General features: G+C 41.5%; 1 protein-coding gene across 1 annotated transcript; it reads right to left on the bottom strand.

The window, feature by feature from the left end:
* Positions 1–2,016: 2,016 nt before the first annotated feature.
* Positions 2,017–13,300, bottom strand: CHMP2B (charged multivesicular body protein 2B). The gene is made up of 6 exons (XM_027719182.2): positions 13,143–13,300; positions 9,966–10,057; positions 7,069–7,263; positions 5,130–5,232; positions 4,012–4,118; positions 2,017–3,871 (listed from the first exon to the last, which is right to left on the bottom strand). The coding sequence occupies exons 1-6, from the start codon at positions 13,174–13,176 to the stop codon at positions 3,758–3,760; spliced, it is 645 nt and encodes a 214-aa protein (XP_027574983.1). The 5' UTR covers positions 13,177–13,300; the 3' UTR covers positions 2,017–3,757.
* Positions 13,301–14,855: the final 1,555 nt, after the last annotated feature.

The raw sequence follows: 14,855 nt of genomic DNA, 5'->3' as shown, positions 1-14,855 counted from the left end.
CCCTTTTCAGCTGTGTATCATGCTGAGGTGCTTATGCATTTTAGCCTGCTGTAACAGTCAGTTCAAAAGCAGCCTTACCACAACACAGTGGTCTCTTGTCCTACAAAAAGTCTCACAAGTGAAGGCTGACTGCAGAAACAGAGAAAAAGAAAATGAAAGGTGACACATAAGGCCATTTTCTTGCAAAAGAATGACAAAAGGCCAAGTGGGGGAAGCAGCCACCAGTTAAACACATCTAGCTGTTGCCAGGGAAATACAAAGAAGTTAGAGTAAAATTGTTTAAAGAAGAAAGGCTGGATGAAATAAATTTCAAGGGCTGCAGCTGCAGCCATTACTTACAGAAAGTGGCAATGCATTATTTTTTTTTTTAATGTAGGAACAACTTAATTGCCATCAATCACTCTTGATTAGGTGAAAAAAACCACCCTAGATGATTCCTGAGAGGTAGCTTTACAAACCTGCAAGAGTTTAGCTGGCCATTCAACTAAGATGGGCTGTACGATTTTTCTTTGAGATATTTGTGCGTGGTGGTTTGTTTTTTGGTTTTTTTTTGCTCTTCCCATGGCAACTTCAGGCAGGGTGTGAAAACCACAGCAGAGGGCAGGAAAAGGTGTTATCACAAATTTATCACAACGTATAAATCTGTGTTCACCTGCCTCCATGTGCCCTCATTGGAAGGACACAACAGACATAGCAAAGGTCCCCATACAGGCCAAGATGCTGATCAAAGGTAAGATGAGCTGAAACTGCTGACTCCCTGCTAGATTTAATGTGTGCACTGGATGTTACAGATGTCTCCTGAATTATGAGCAGTACTGAAAGGCTGGATGGAGGCAGGCTGTTCACCACCTTGCCCAATGTCAGGACTAAGAGTAAACACGTGAAGCTGGGAAAAAGCCTAAGAAAAGAAAAAAAGTGGTGGTTCTTATTACGGTTAGGGGAAAAAAAACCACTGTGGAACTTCTCTACTAAAACATGTGGGTGGCAGAAGTTTACTGACATGGACAAGTCCTCAGGTGGAAAGACACTCAAAGCTGTTGTGTGTAGAACTTTTGTAAGGCTCTGGAAGTGCTCTATGTTGAAAATAGTTGGGAGACTGGAAGAGTATTTGGGGAGAAAGTGTCATTTATGCTCATCATGTTCTTGCTGTTTTCCTGGGCATGGCTCCTGGGCACTTGTGGAGTGGGATTCTGGGTGAGATGGACCTTGGTCTGCCCCCATGGAGCAGAGTTCTTAGGTCTGTGTGCACAACCATGTCACTGTTCTTGGATGGAGGACTTTCAGCTCCTATTGAGGTGTTAGCAAGGAAAAAGGAGTTTAAGGATTGAGTGGTGGGTTGGGTTTTTTTGTCTGCTAAGAGTGATTCCAACAGAACCCGTTTCTAAGGAGGGGATGCAATTTTGTTAGAGCAGATACAACATACTAACTACCCCTGAATAAAAACCAAGCAAGCCTGCAAACCTACCACACTTCTCAGTCTGTTACCGAAAGATTTTTACAGAGATTAAAGCTGAAGGATTTCAAATGTAACTTTTAACAAAACACGAGATTGATATTGATAGTAGCCCTAGATCAGCAGCCCTATTCACTCAAAACAGCAATGCCTTTATTCCTGTTCATCAAAGACCTGTAAAGAAAGAACTCATAATAGAATTATGCCCAATTTTGACAGTTATCAAAAGGATAAAGTGCACACCTCATTCAGAGAGGACATAAGCCTTGGTGTTCAACTGAACTACAATCAGTCAGTAACATTTTATACTATGTTCACATTATGATTTCTCCTCCTGTGCTGAAGAGCAGCACTTGGGCACCCAGTTACAGACAAGGGAATGCAAACTTGAAAAAGTCTTTACTTAATGTTGAGTTTAAGACAAAGGTCCAAAAGGAACTATTATGAATTTTGTGGTGCTTTATAGCTCAAGTGAAAGGAGTATTTATCAGAGCTCACAGGAGTACACAGAAAGCCTGCTAAGGGACAGATGTGTAAGACTAACCCTACAGAGGACAAAGTCATTGTGGAATAAAAAGCCTTTTATTAGATTTTTACAAAATAACTTGTAAAAAAAATTCACCTTGTATTGGATATATGAAATATATTAACTTACACATTCCTACCCACTACCTGACAAATTCATAGTTTGTCCATTATTTCCTTGAAAGAGAAAGAACACCTGCATTTTTCACGCCCAAAACCCGAGGAAGGCTCTCCTATGAATTTTCTATCTCTGCTGACTTCAATCCTAAACAGCAGATGGTACGACAACAGTAGGTTCATTGAGGTTTCCTGCTACAGTTTCTCTAGCAGCAAAGTCTCTATATGAAGTTTGTCCCCCACACAATTATCCTGGTTTTGCTATTAGGAGGTATTTTGCTTTTCTCTTTTTTTAGCCAAGATGATTGTTGTTTCTGTTCAATGAACAGCCCCTCTAAATCAGCACAGTTGAGGGGCAAATAATCTCCAGCAGAGTCAGGGCTCAGGAATATCTGGGAAGTCATAACTGGGAACTGCATTTTCAGGCTTTGTCATCTGTTTCAAGTATCAACAGTTCTTATCTCATTAGCCCAGTGCATATTCCACTTAAAGCCAGAATCATGTTGATGCAGTTCAGAGACCATAGAAAAACCTTCACAGAACCAGAACACTTTTATTATAGTGTTTTAGACAAGTAATTATCATTTATGATCCAAAAGTGTTCTCAAAACTAAAATTTAATTTAGCTTATCAATGTGATCAATTGCTTCTTAGCAAACAATACAGTTATGCACAGTTATCTTCCATTAAGAAATACTGTAAAATATATACAAATGTTGCTTCAGGCAAATGTCCTTTTTGCAAGTGCACAAGTTGCATTTTTGAACAAGTGCATTTCTCAGCTTCAGCACTGAGTCCCATCAGGTGCACAGAGAGGTCTCACCATAGTATTTTGTGAAACCATCTTAATTACAAGTTTACTCACCTCTCAAAAACTCATTCTGAAAGAAAATCACAAAGGTACAAGATTTATATACATAAAGGCACAGCAATTCTGTTGAAACCAGCTATGTTACAGTACAATGGAGTTCAATCAGTGCCTTTCATGCAACAAAGTTCACTAACAAATGTAAATCCTCTTCCAGAAAAATTAACTGCACAAGGAGTGTATCCTCCCCTTCCAGTAAGAAGAATAACCAGCAATTATTTAATCAACTCAAAAGTTGCTACAGGAATTTGAAAGCATTATATAAAATGCCTTTTCCTTCTGCTTAAATTTGCTAGACTTTCAAGGCTATTTCTTAAGGAAAAAACAGTTTCCAAGAAAGAGCAAAGGTGAAGTGTTAAAATGACAGACTAAGAATGTTTCTATAGTGATAGTTTTATAAAAATGATAAATCTTACATAGGTGCTGTCCTAGGAGGTGGCATCACCAGCCACAGAATAGCCAGTTCTAGAGAGATATCAGGAGCTGAGATAGAAGAAAACTTTGAATTCGGAGGACAGATTTGGATCAGGTATAAATGAATTTATCATTAGAACTACACCCCTGGTTGGTCCAGAGTCAAAGAGGGTCCATGCAATGAACATACCAAATGTACTTCTCTCTGTAAATTGATTTAATACATTCTCCCCTTCTCCTTCCTCCAGTACCAACTTCAAGTTGTCATTTCTGAAGCTTCAGAGTTTTCCTAGAAATCAGTTGCACTGAGAGAGTATTTGCACTTTGTACATCTGTCTACAGCTGAATAATTAGAAGGCAGACTCTAAACTGCCACCAAGCTAATCCACTCCCAGAGCTTTGAGCTGTCGTTCAATCTCTTCATCTGATATGGTGGCAGCTTTTGATGTTGATGCAGATGGCAAACCTCTGGCAGCTGAGGGAGCTTTGGCCATCTAGAGGAAAACAGAAGTTTTCTTTAGCCAGAACAACAACACATGTTATGACAAGCTGACTTTCAGAATAAAACTGTAAAATAAAGACAGCTAGGATAAACTATTTAAAAACCACATGAACTGAGTAAAAACAGCCATACCTTGCCAGAGATTTCAATTCCAATCTCATCAAGCACTTGATTAACAATATCTTGGCTTTCTTCCTCTTCATCAGAAGCATCAAAAATATCATCCAGAGTATCATTAACTTAGGAGAAAGAAAAAAAAATGTCCACATGAAGCAAGAACATAATTAATATAACCTAATACCATCTTTCTACCCTCCCAGAACACAGTACTACCACTGCAGAGTAGTAATACCACTGGTAGTACCATTCCCAGTAGTAATAGCACTGTGTAAGGTACCAACAGGAAGCACCTGGACATTGGAGAGGCTCTCTTAACCTCTGCCTTGCAAAGCCTGTGAGCACAGCCAGGGAAACAACAGGTAAGGCATTTATAAAAATACTTGGTTTCACCAAAATAGTTCGGCACCTGTATATCCCCCCCAAACACCCACTGGATTTTAACATTTCTGAAAAACATCTTCTATAGTTTCAAAAAAATCCTTTTCCTCTTCTTCCTCCAAATTGCAAAGTTTTTGTACTAGTTTGAGTCCACACCACTTAGTATGACCAACACAGTGGCAGGGATTAGGACAGGGAGGAGACTGTGCCAGCAACACCAGGAAGTTTGGCATTATTTAGTTGACAGTGGACACATGCACTCAGGAACAAGAAACTTGATGCCATCCCAAGAAGTTGTCTTGTGGCTTAAAATAAAAAAAAAGGGAGACAAAACCAAACCCTACCACCATGTAGGTGAGGTTGAGATTATCAATAATATCTAAATGAAGTGTCCAGTCACAGAAGAAAAAGCATGTGCAGAACTATCAGTTACAGAAAAGACAGTTTTACAAGTCCCCCCCACCAGTTATTCAAACAATGTTTTGACTTGGTTTCAAATCCTCTTCCCTTCCAGTATATTCTTTCTAAAAGTATGATGAATGTTTTGCAGGAAGATGGGAAGGAATGGATCCTAGACTTAATACCTAGAGGTTTTAAAAACCCTAAGGCTCAGCCTCACTGCTCAGAAATCCATTATTTTGTTTGCTCTTCACTTTTGCTGTCAGTCTCATTAACTGTAGAAATAAAACTTCAAGGGTACTGGCTATACCCTTCCAAGAGCAGCTACCTGTTCCCCACAGTGCAGAACTTACTCATTTCTTCAGTCATTTCCATCTTCATGTTCTCCTTCTGGAAATTCTGCATAGTTTGTAGTGTCTTTTGTGGATCCATTTTCTTATTAACTGTTTGCATTGTCTAGTAATACAGAAAAAACTCTTAATCACACAATGAGACATTATAAAATACCAATATATTCATTTAGAAGGAATAAGAGTTTTCTGATAAAAACACTTTAGTCCAAATTTCTCTTTCTTTGTCTCTTTACATCCCATGAGAACTGTAGACACATAACAGATCAATAGCACAGTCTGCACTTAGTAAGAAATATTGCTATCTACTACCCTAATAGATATACTTTTAAATGTCTGCATCTTTCTTGCATCATGACCCTCTCCTGGCCTTATATTAGGAAAAAATCAGCTGGTCTGAATGAAAAGAACGAGAGAATATTTACTAACCTGAAGGCTACACACTTTAAAGAAGTAAATGGCTGCAGGTTCTAATTCAGAAAGGAACATTTCTTTCACCCACCACTAGAGGACACCAAAAATATCTGCACTGATACAGTTTATATATCTTCAGAAAATAAGAGTCAGATGCATGATTAAAAGAAACAGGTAACTTAAATGAACTTAGTACTATGTCCAAAGTTAGTGCCATCCATGCTAGAAAGTATAGTGAGAATACTTTGAAATCTTTGCATATATTTGCCTTGCTTGTTGAGACAATTGATCTCATATTTTTTTTCACTGATGGTTTTATGAGATAAACAATTCTTTAAGCTTCCCAGTTGATAAGGCAAAATATTGACTTTAAAAGTGACCAAAAGAACTTAAGGTCTTCCTCTCCAATACCGTTATACAAACTAGTCCATAGAAGTACCTGCTGTGTTTCAAAAAACATAATTTTTCTGGATGATGGGTAATTTATTTAATATTTTTGTGGGGTTTTGTCTGGTTTTTTTCCTCTACTGACTTAATCTTGATAACTAATCTAGCAACACTTTGGTTTGGAGAAACTTAATTCAAGATATATCATGGATAAAAAACAAGCCAACCGTGTAATAATTAAAAAGCAAGACCAACTTGTTCACATGAACACTGTTGCAGGAATACTGTGTCAGCTGTTGAACCTGATCAGTCAGACAAGTGCCCTGTGTAAGTTTTTGCTACAGAGCCACGACTTTGTACCACTGAAGGGCTGGGATTGGCATTGCTGTGTTTAACTGGCACCTCACTGGATTTAGCTTGGACTGGGATAAAAGCACAACTTGGTTCTACAGTGCTGTGTGCTAATTCTGTTTCCCACACCTCAGGCTGAACAATCCTCCTTGCCAAAAGCAAAATCCCTCTTGATCAATTCAGGGAAATAGGGAAAAGTTCAAAACTAACTCAGACAACTGAGATTTTTCACGCTCTTTTATGAGATGAGATTTGTGAGAAAACTTAATGCAATACTGTTCCCTTAGAGAGCACAGAGAGAATAACAGAACTCCAGATTAGATTTCTTTAGGAACTTAAGATTCAAAGCAATAACCTACTTCTTGCCCAAGCCATAAAGCTATTGTGACACACTGCCTTGATTTCTAGATGAAGCATGCCCTACTTTTTCCTCAATAAAAACTGCTAGTGACAATATATACAGGCAAGACTCTGTAGCAGCATGGTTTGGGGTTTTTTTTATGTACTAAAAGAGTTCTTTCACTGGTATTAGTTTATTTTTACCATGTAAACATTTGACAGACATCTAACCTAAGAAAATATGCTTAGATAGGTGGTAAGTGGCTGGACTGACTAAACAGAAATTCAATACTATAAATAAAATTACCTTTCTCTCCTGTATCCTCAAGACCATTTGGGGCAGCAGGCAGTAACTTCTACCCTTTCGATTGTCTTATACAAAGCCACACAACTTAATTTTTGCAACCCTGTGCTGCATTTTAATGTGAAAGAATGTCTTGCAATGCCTTACTTTGGCTGTGGTTGACATAGCTCCTGCCATCTTCATCTGAGAGTTCATGACCTTCGTTTGGGTCGACATAGAAGTGACTTTAGAGCTGACAGCGTATGTCCGATTTTTCTGCTTCCTCAGCTGCACCAGCTGTTTTGCCAGCACTTTACAGGCTTCTTTGTTACCAGTCTTAGCCATTTTCTTTATTTCCAGTTCCTGTTCAAAAAAGGGGTAAGATTACTTCTACAGGATTTTCATTAGAAGACTATAATTAAGCCTTAACGCTGACAATGAAATTCCGAAAGTGAGCTATCTCTTAAATTTTTTTTTATGACATTTAAAGTTATACAAATAGTTCCTTGCTTTTCTATCAAGGCTGTTTATCAGAACGAATGTAATGCTGGTATGATGTGACCACAAGAAAAGAAAACACAACAGAACTGAATTATAGCGTGGCAGCCCACAGTTCCCCCAAAGACCTCCACTTCTGCATGGTGTCATATCCACCTATACGTGCACATCCAATTCCACATCTGGATAGAGAGCAACGCTTCAAAAATCTTCAAAAAAAGACTCAAAAAGTGAAGAAATTCTTATGGCCAGTCAACTACTAGTGCCAGGACTCTAATCATCTTTGATTTCTTGCATTTACAGGCAATCAAACCACATTGCTCACGTAAGAAACACTTTTTCAGCCTTGAGATAACCTCAAAACCTTTTTGGGGAAGACGTAGATAAAGTTGGATGAACAATAATTAGAGGCTGTTTACCCTCATCATTTAGATGGACTTAAATTAAAACATAATAGAAGTGGTATAATTTGTATACAACAACATGTGCTTATGCCATAAGAAAGACACTTCTGGCTTACAAGACAAAAAAACCCCAAACCCCAATATGTCAGTTCAAAGAGAAATAATAAGCTATTTAGCCCAGAGGTACCAGGAAAAAGTCTGGCACAAATGTCAGCTGGGATTCTTCAAAGTGTGCCTTCTGATTTGTGACTTGATAATGTAAACTTTGCAACCACTTTTTCCTTTACAGCCTTTTTAAGGAGGTCTTGCCATATTAGCTCAGTTTTTTGTATACAGCCATTCAAGCATTTTGATTTTTACCATTAAGTACAAGCAGCCTTTAAAAGACCAGCTTTCTCTTGTGATCCTTCAGGAGAATATGCCCACTACTGGAATGCAGCTGCTTCACTTTATGTACACTGGTAATCCAGAAAAGTGAACTTATAAAAAGATATGGAAATAAAAAGATAAGTACTAGTCACCAGGACATGCAAAACATGTAAAGGTGAGTGTAAACTGAGCCACTGCATCACCTTGACTACTAGGAAAGATCATTGTTAGTCTACTACAGAGATGGTACTGGCACAGAATCTTCTCTGTAAATTCCTAATTTCTAAAGGGTGTGTCAAACACAGTATTTTCAATCCCAGAAGGTAAAGACTGGCAAGTAAGAGGCATGAGATTGCTCAAACATTAGAGGCCTGTAACAGAAGTAAAGCACACTAGCAAACATTGGTTTGTACCCCTTAATTTTAACAGGAAAGGTTTGAAAACAGGGGTTTTCTCACTAAATTGAAGACCTACATAGCATCTATAACTTGCTTTTTCAAGGTGAAATACAAACCTACACCAACCATTGCTAAGTCACTGCGGATAATTCAGCTGCAGAAATCATACATGGATGATTTTTATTCTTAATTAAAAAGCATTTGGGTAAATTTTGGGTCCATTATTTGGTTTTGAGAGGTTTGGGGCAAGCTTATTGAAGTCAGTTATGTTCTTGTGGAATAAAACAATAATCAAAATTCATACAGTCGTATCAGGTCACTGAACTGAAACAGAACTGTCTGCATACTTTGAGGTATTTTTATACTTAGAATTAATATAATTGGGCTTTCTCAGAGTAGTACCTCAAAGATAAGGGAAAAAAAGTCTTTGTGAAGGAAGTACAAAATGAAATGTCCTAAGATTGACTGCCAAGCCCTTGGTTCTTCACCTGATCCGACACTGAAAATTAATATTTATTGTACATTGATCCTCTCATTCTAACAGCAAATTTTAAACTTTTTCAAAGACGTGTTTTACTGCTCCTTTCTTCTTCTCCTCCTCAGAAATCCAACATTCCTGAAACAATTTACTGCACTAACCAAAAACTTCATCTTGAGTATTCACAAACATTTAGGCGATTTCCAGAGTCGGAATATTTCACGCTGAAAAATGTCTTATCAATGAGCAACCTGTTATATCTTACATGGTCAAGGCTTCCAGAAACAATTTCTCTTCTCTCTTTTAGTTTATTATTCCCAGCTCTTGGTGCCATGAAACATTACCTCAATAGCTCCTGAAACCGGCTGGATTCGCGCAGCTTTTCCCACACTCCGAGCGTGTCTTCATGCATCAAACCCCACCATCTGTCACATCCATTTATCCAATTATACTGCCACACAGGTGCAGCATTCATTCACTTGATACTTGAAAGCTCACACACAGTCAGTTTTAAATAGATCTTAATTTAGGCAAATAGTCTTACCGTTATTAGCTCATTTTCGTGAATGAAAATAACCACCCTATGGGATATTCACAATATCCTATGGGTTTTCAAGTGCTCTCTCCCACTGGTAAGTCATGGGAACACGTGATAGCATTGACACTTTCCACCACAAGACCACCAGTTTACAAGCCTTTTAGAAAAAGCCTTCTGAAGGATAGAAAATGTCAAGAATTTCAGGAAAAAACGATGTGGTTATTTTATCTAAACACATTGTTTCAGGATTTTCCTGTGTCAAGGACCGAGAATCACTTTTAAATATTAAAATTACATTGGAAAAAAAGTTACTAACTGAAAAGTGAAAAGGGGAAGACAAGTTTTTTAAAGAGCAAAATGAAGTTCCCTGCTCTACTTACCAGTTGTTTTTCCTGCTTTTCAAGTGCTGCTCTGTCTCTGGTTATAGCCCTCTGTGTACCTCTTAACTCTCGATTTTGCTCCTTTATTATATCTGGAAAGAAAATATTTATAGGGAAAAGTTTTCAATACCACATAAACATCTGCTAAGCACCCTGCAGGCATGCAGTGTGTTTGACAGCCTCTCTTTGTTCAGAGTGAACTGTCAGCACTTCAGATACATGAAATATTGCCACAGTACAATTTTATGGATACCACAATTGGGTTTCAGCAACATAGGCCATATCCTGTAAGATAAATAAATAAATAAATAAATAAAGCTACTTTACTTGGGATGTTTCTTTGCACCATAACCATAACAAGAATCTTTACCCCACAGGAAGAGTTCAGTACAGACCTTTTTTTGGGAGTTCAACACCAACTCAGCCATAGCACATTCAGTGTCATCCCACTGCTTTTCAACCAGTCAGGCCTAAGTGCAACAGGTAGAGCAGCTGAAGAAATCTGATGTATGAGATCCCTGAGCAGCTGAGGAATTCCCAGGTCCACTAAAAAAGTGAAGATACTCCAAGATGCAAGTCCTGGATCCTGCTCTTCTCTATCCTTATTCTGATCTGACAGAGCTTACTCTCCTCCACAAATGTACCACACTGCACAGCCCAACTTCAAGTCGGACTATAAAGCCACAGTGTTTGAGCCTTTTCAATTAAAAGATGCTTAAGAATATCAAGATAGGAAAATGGAGGCCTTTATAACACATTTAAGTCTCTTGACAACTGATGCAGCCAGCAGAAGCTTGAACACTGTCTGTCAGGTGAAACCTATCATCCTTCATAGGGGTTTTGTCCACTGTACTATTAAAAAAATTATTAGTGATAACATCCACTTATTAAAGCAAGTATTTTTGACAATCCAGGTATCAATCATGCTAGTTGCAGTTAAGTTCTGTTAGAATTTACAACATTTGCTTAGGTGTGATTCACCTGGGCAAAGGCAGAGAGGTAGGTCTGCATCTGACTCAGCATCCTCTGACCTTTATAGAGGAAAGAAGTTAGTGGATTTAAGAGAGATTCCTCTCCTCTTAATGTATGTGTCTACACAACACTAGATAACTTTGGGTGAGAGTTTGAAAGGAGCAAACTTCACACAAACTTTGTTTAGAGCTCTTTCTTCTAATCCACAGAAGTAACATCAGGGCAAAGTTTGAAGGACATGAAAAGCAAATACATACAGGCAGAGTTAATAACAGAGATGAAGGCATGAAGGATAAATTCTAGAACCACAGGCCACCCTTTTCATTTCTTAAGGCTTGGGGTAATTTTTCTATGAACAGAAAGAAGTGTTCACATTCTTCATTCCCACATTCAGAAATACTGTAAAACATCCATTGCTGAAATTATTTCAACAGTAATAGGTTTGAATAAAAAAAAAAAGAACAACCCAAACCTTCAGTAGCATTTTAAAGACAGAATACACACTACCTCCTCCAACCAATATAAATACCTATTCCAAACAAATGCCCTGAAAAAGACACCTATTTTTACAGTGCTACTGCTACTCTGATAACTACACAAAAAGCATCTTTAGGAGATGCAGACTTTTCAATAGACAATAACGAAGAACTGAAAGAGGACATGGAATATAACACTGTTCTTCACACTGACAAAGCAGCAGTGGAAATCATTCTGAGAACAATGCCAGAGGCAAGTAATTTTGAAGGTAGATAAATGTATATTGCTAGCATAGCTGCACTTGCAAAAATTAAAGAAAAAGCTTACTAGCTACATACCAGACTGGCTTTTCTAACTCTGCTAACTATTTAAAAAAAAAATCCCTTAGTGTAGAAAGCTTGAGAGGTAGGAACTTCACAATGGTAAGAAACAAGAGCTGTACTTAAGTCAGGACACAATGAGGGCGAGCATGATGCTTATGTCCATGGTTTCTGGTCTCACAGAATGGCTCAAACCATGGATAGCAATAAACTGAAAGCAACCACTGTCTGCAGCTACAGGACTTTTCATTTGCTTATAGAGGTGAAGGCCAAGATGGGAACTTGACGCAAATTCCCAGCTTTGCTTGAGCAGACAGAAGATGATGGGGTGTTCCCAAGACAGTCTTCTGCCAACAGCCATTCCCGTGTGTCACGACGCACGTCTTGGACACCAGGGCAAGGAGGAAGCACCACCATTCCTTAAAACAGGTTGGACAAGACACATCCAGGAAGGGCTTGACCTGGATCCTACAATCGGCCTTGGTCACAGCAGCTTAGTGCTGTCTCACTCTCCTACGATCTGCCTTGGTCATGGAAGCTTAGAGCCAACACCCCCTTCCCTCCCTCCTCAGGTGTCGCACCAAAGATGGGAAGAGACAAGTGGGAACCCTACGTGTTCTCCCTCGGTGACGCACAATTGGTGGATGCGCAGCGTCATTTTTGGCGAGCCCTTTTCAAACGCCGACCCTCCAGACGTGACACGGGGCACCCAACATGCCAGAACAGCCGGACCCGGGGCTCCCCAACCCACGCCACACCTGGGGCACAGCGACCTGGGGCGCTGAGGGGTCGCCAGCAGGACTTGCTGGCAGGTAAGTGACCTTTCCTGGCGTTACACTGGGAGATCGTCATTTCTGCTCAAGTTCTAGCGTTCCGATGACAGCCTGGCTACAAAGACACCAACACCAACTTGTTTGCAGCCCCCAAGGGCCGAGCGGTGGCGGCTCCCGGCGCCTGAGCCTGGATCCCACACCCGCTCCCTCCCGGGCCCCGGCAACTCCCGGCGGGCCTGCTCTCTTGCCTCGCTCCTCCTCCCTCACCCACAGCCCGGGATCGCCGAGGCCCCGCTCCCACCCCTCCCGACGCCTCAGGAACTCCCCTCCCCGCCGTGCCAGGGCCGGCCCGGCCCGGGGACTCTCCCCGAGCGCCGCCGGTGAGTCACGGCGGGCGGGCCGTGGCCTCCTGCTCCTGCTCCTCCTCGCCTTCCTCTTCCTCCTCCTCTCCCTGCGACTTTCTCGGGACGCGGGGCCCGAAGCCGCGACCCCCGCGGGGCTCCCGCTGCCCCCGAGCCCCGGCCGGGACCAGCCCCGCGCCCGGGGCCGTGCGAGGGATGGGGATGGGGATGGGGATGGGGATGGGGACAGGGCTGGGGGGCGGCCGCGGGGCCTCCCCCGAGGCACCCACTCACCGTCCACGGTCTTCTTCTTGAAGAGCGAGGCCATGGCGGCAGCCGGACCCCCACAGCCGCCTCCGCCGGCTCCGGCTCCTGCTGCTGCCGCCTCCTCCTCCTCCTGCGGTGACCAGGAAGCGGCCGGGCCACGAACGCCCGCCCGGCTCCGCCTCCGCGGCGCCGAGGGGCGGGACGGGGCCGGGCCGGGGCTCGGCGCTGCCTCCGCCTCCCCTCGAGCTGTGCGGGGATGGGGACACGCTCCGAGCCGGCGATGCTCCGGCGCCTTCGCTTCTCCGCCCGGCGGAGTCCTTGGCGGGGATGGGGCAGCGGTTTCTCTTCCTCCCCGCCACCCCCGAGCCGCGGGAGAAGAACCATCAGCCCCCCACCCCACCCCAACCCGGGGGTGGCGGTGTCCCGGCATCCCCGCTCCCTGCACCGCTAAAATGTTTTTTGGGTTTTGTTTTTGTTTGTTTGTTTGTTTGTTTGTTTTGGGGGGGGTGTTTTATTCGCGTGTAATTATTTTAAAAAATAAATAAATAAAAATTTGATTCAGTTCAGCGGTGTGGCGCTCTTCCGAGTTCGCCGCCTGGTTTTTCTGAAAGCGCCGGTTTCGTTGCGAGTAACAAGTTTTCGCTGTTTTTTTTCCTGCGTCCCTTTAGTTCCTTTTCACGGCTTGTTCCAGGTCGGAATCCAGCTCGTGTGATGGCGTAGATCCCATGGAAATTCAGCGATGCAGCTGTAGGGATTTGGGCGCTGGTCGCAGTCGGACACGCGCAGGGTCGGTGCCTGACTGTGACACGCACCGTGGGGCTCGGGATTTTTTTAGTAAGGACCATCCCAGCCTTGAGCCCTCACCCCGAGCTGTTGCCGCGTCTGGGGAACTGATTACGCATTAGTTTTCTAAGATAAACCTTTGTCCTGAGGGTCACCGCCACCGTGCTTCACAAGATGTAAGAGTATGGAAGAAGGATTAATAATTTTCTTGGGTTTCAATGTCTAATTACAATTAATTTTTAATAAGGTAGTTCATAAGGTAGCTGAGGTTTCATCATGGGCAACTGCCTCCGTACACATCATGGCCTTAGAAAATAATTTTAAAAAAGGAGCTACAGTAGAAAATACAGAGCTATTGGTTTGAATACTGGCTAGATATATCTTTGATTACTTTAAAATGTTGGAGGGGGGGTATGTAAATTTGCAAGAAAAAAAAGAAGTGACTGGAACATAGTAATGCATTTTGATAGCTAGATATAAATTCAACCCAAGGAAGAATTGTAAGTTTATTGTAGCAATAGCCTAATAAACCACGCTTTTATAACCTTGCATGGAAAACCAATCTATTAGAATATTATAATAGCAGTGGAAAGATGTATGTGGACATAGGAAGGTACAGATTTTGTATTTGGTGTCAGTATTCCTTGATTTCCTGAAAATACTGATTTTGTTGTAAATAGCAAGTTTTCATTATTTTTCACGTGTCCCTTTAGTTATTTCTCAGTGATTGTTCTAGACTGAAATCCAGATCACGTGTGATGACATAGACACCACAGAAGTTCAGTGATTCACTATGAGGCAAGCTAAGCAAAATACAGTTTACAAGTTTATTCCTGTATGCCTGTACTCTTTGTTAGGTCAGATCAGTCAGACATGGGTTGGTAAGCAAAACTGAAATCCTGGTTTTGAAAATGCACAGATGAAGGGGAGGAGAGCACTTGTAATTTAGATTCAGTT

This window comes from Pipra filicauda, unplaced genomic scaffold (genome assembly GCF_003945595.2).
Source record: "Pipra filicauda isolate LSUMZ 115617 unplaced genomic scaffold, ASM394559v2 scaffold306_size1276767_pilon, whole genome shotgun sequence".
Classification (NCBI taxonomy): Eukaryota; Metazoa; Chordata; class Aves; order Passeriformes; family Pipridae; genus Pipra; species Pipra filicauda.
The sequence above is the reverse complement of the archived record's forward strand: the minus strand, read 5'-3'. Positions and strand labels throughout refer to the sequence as shown.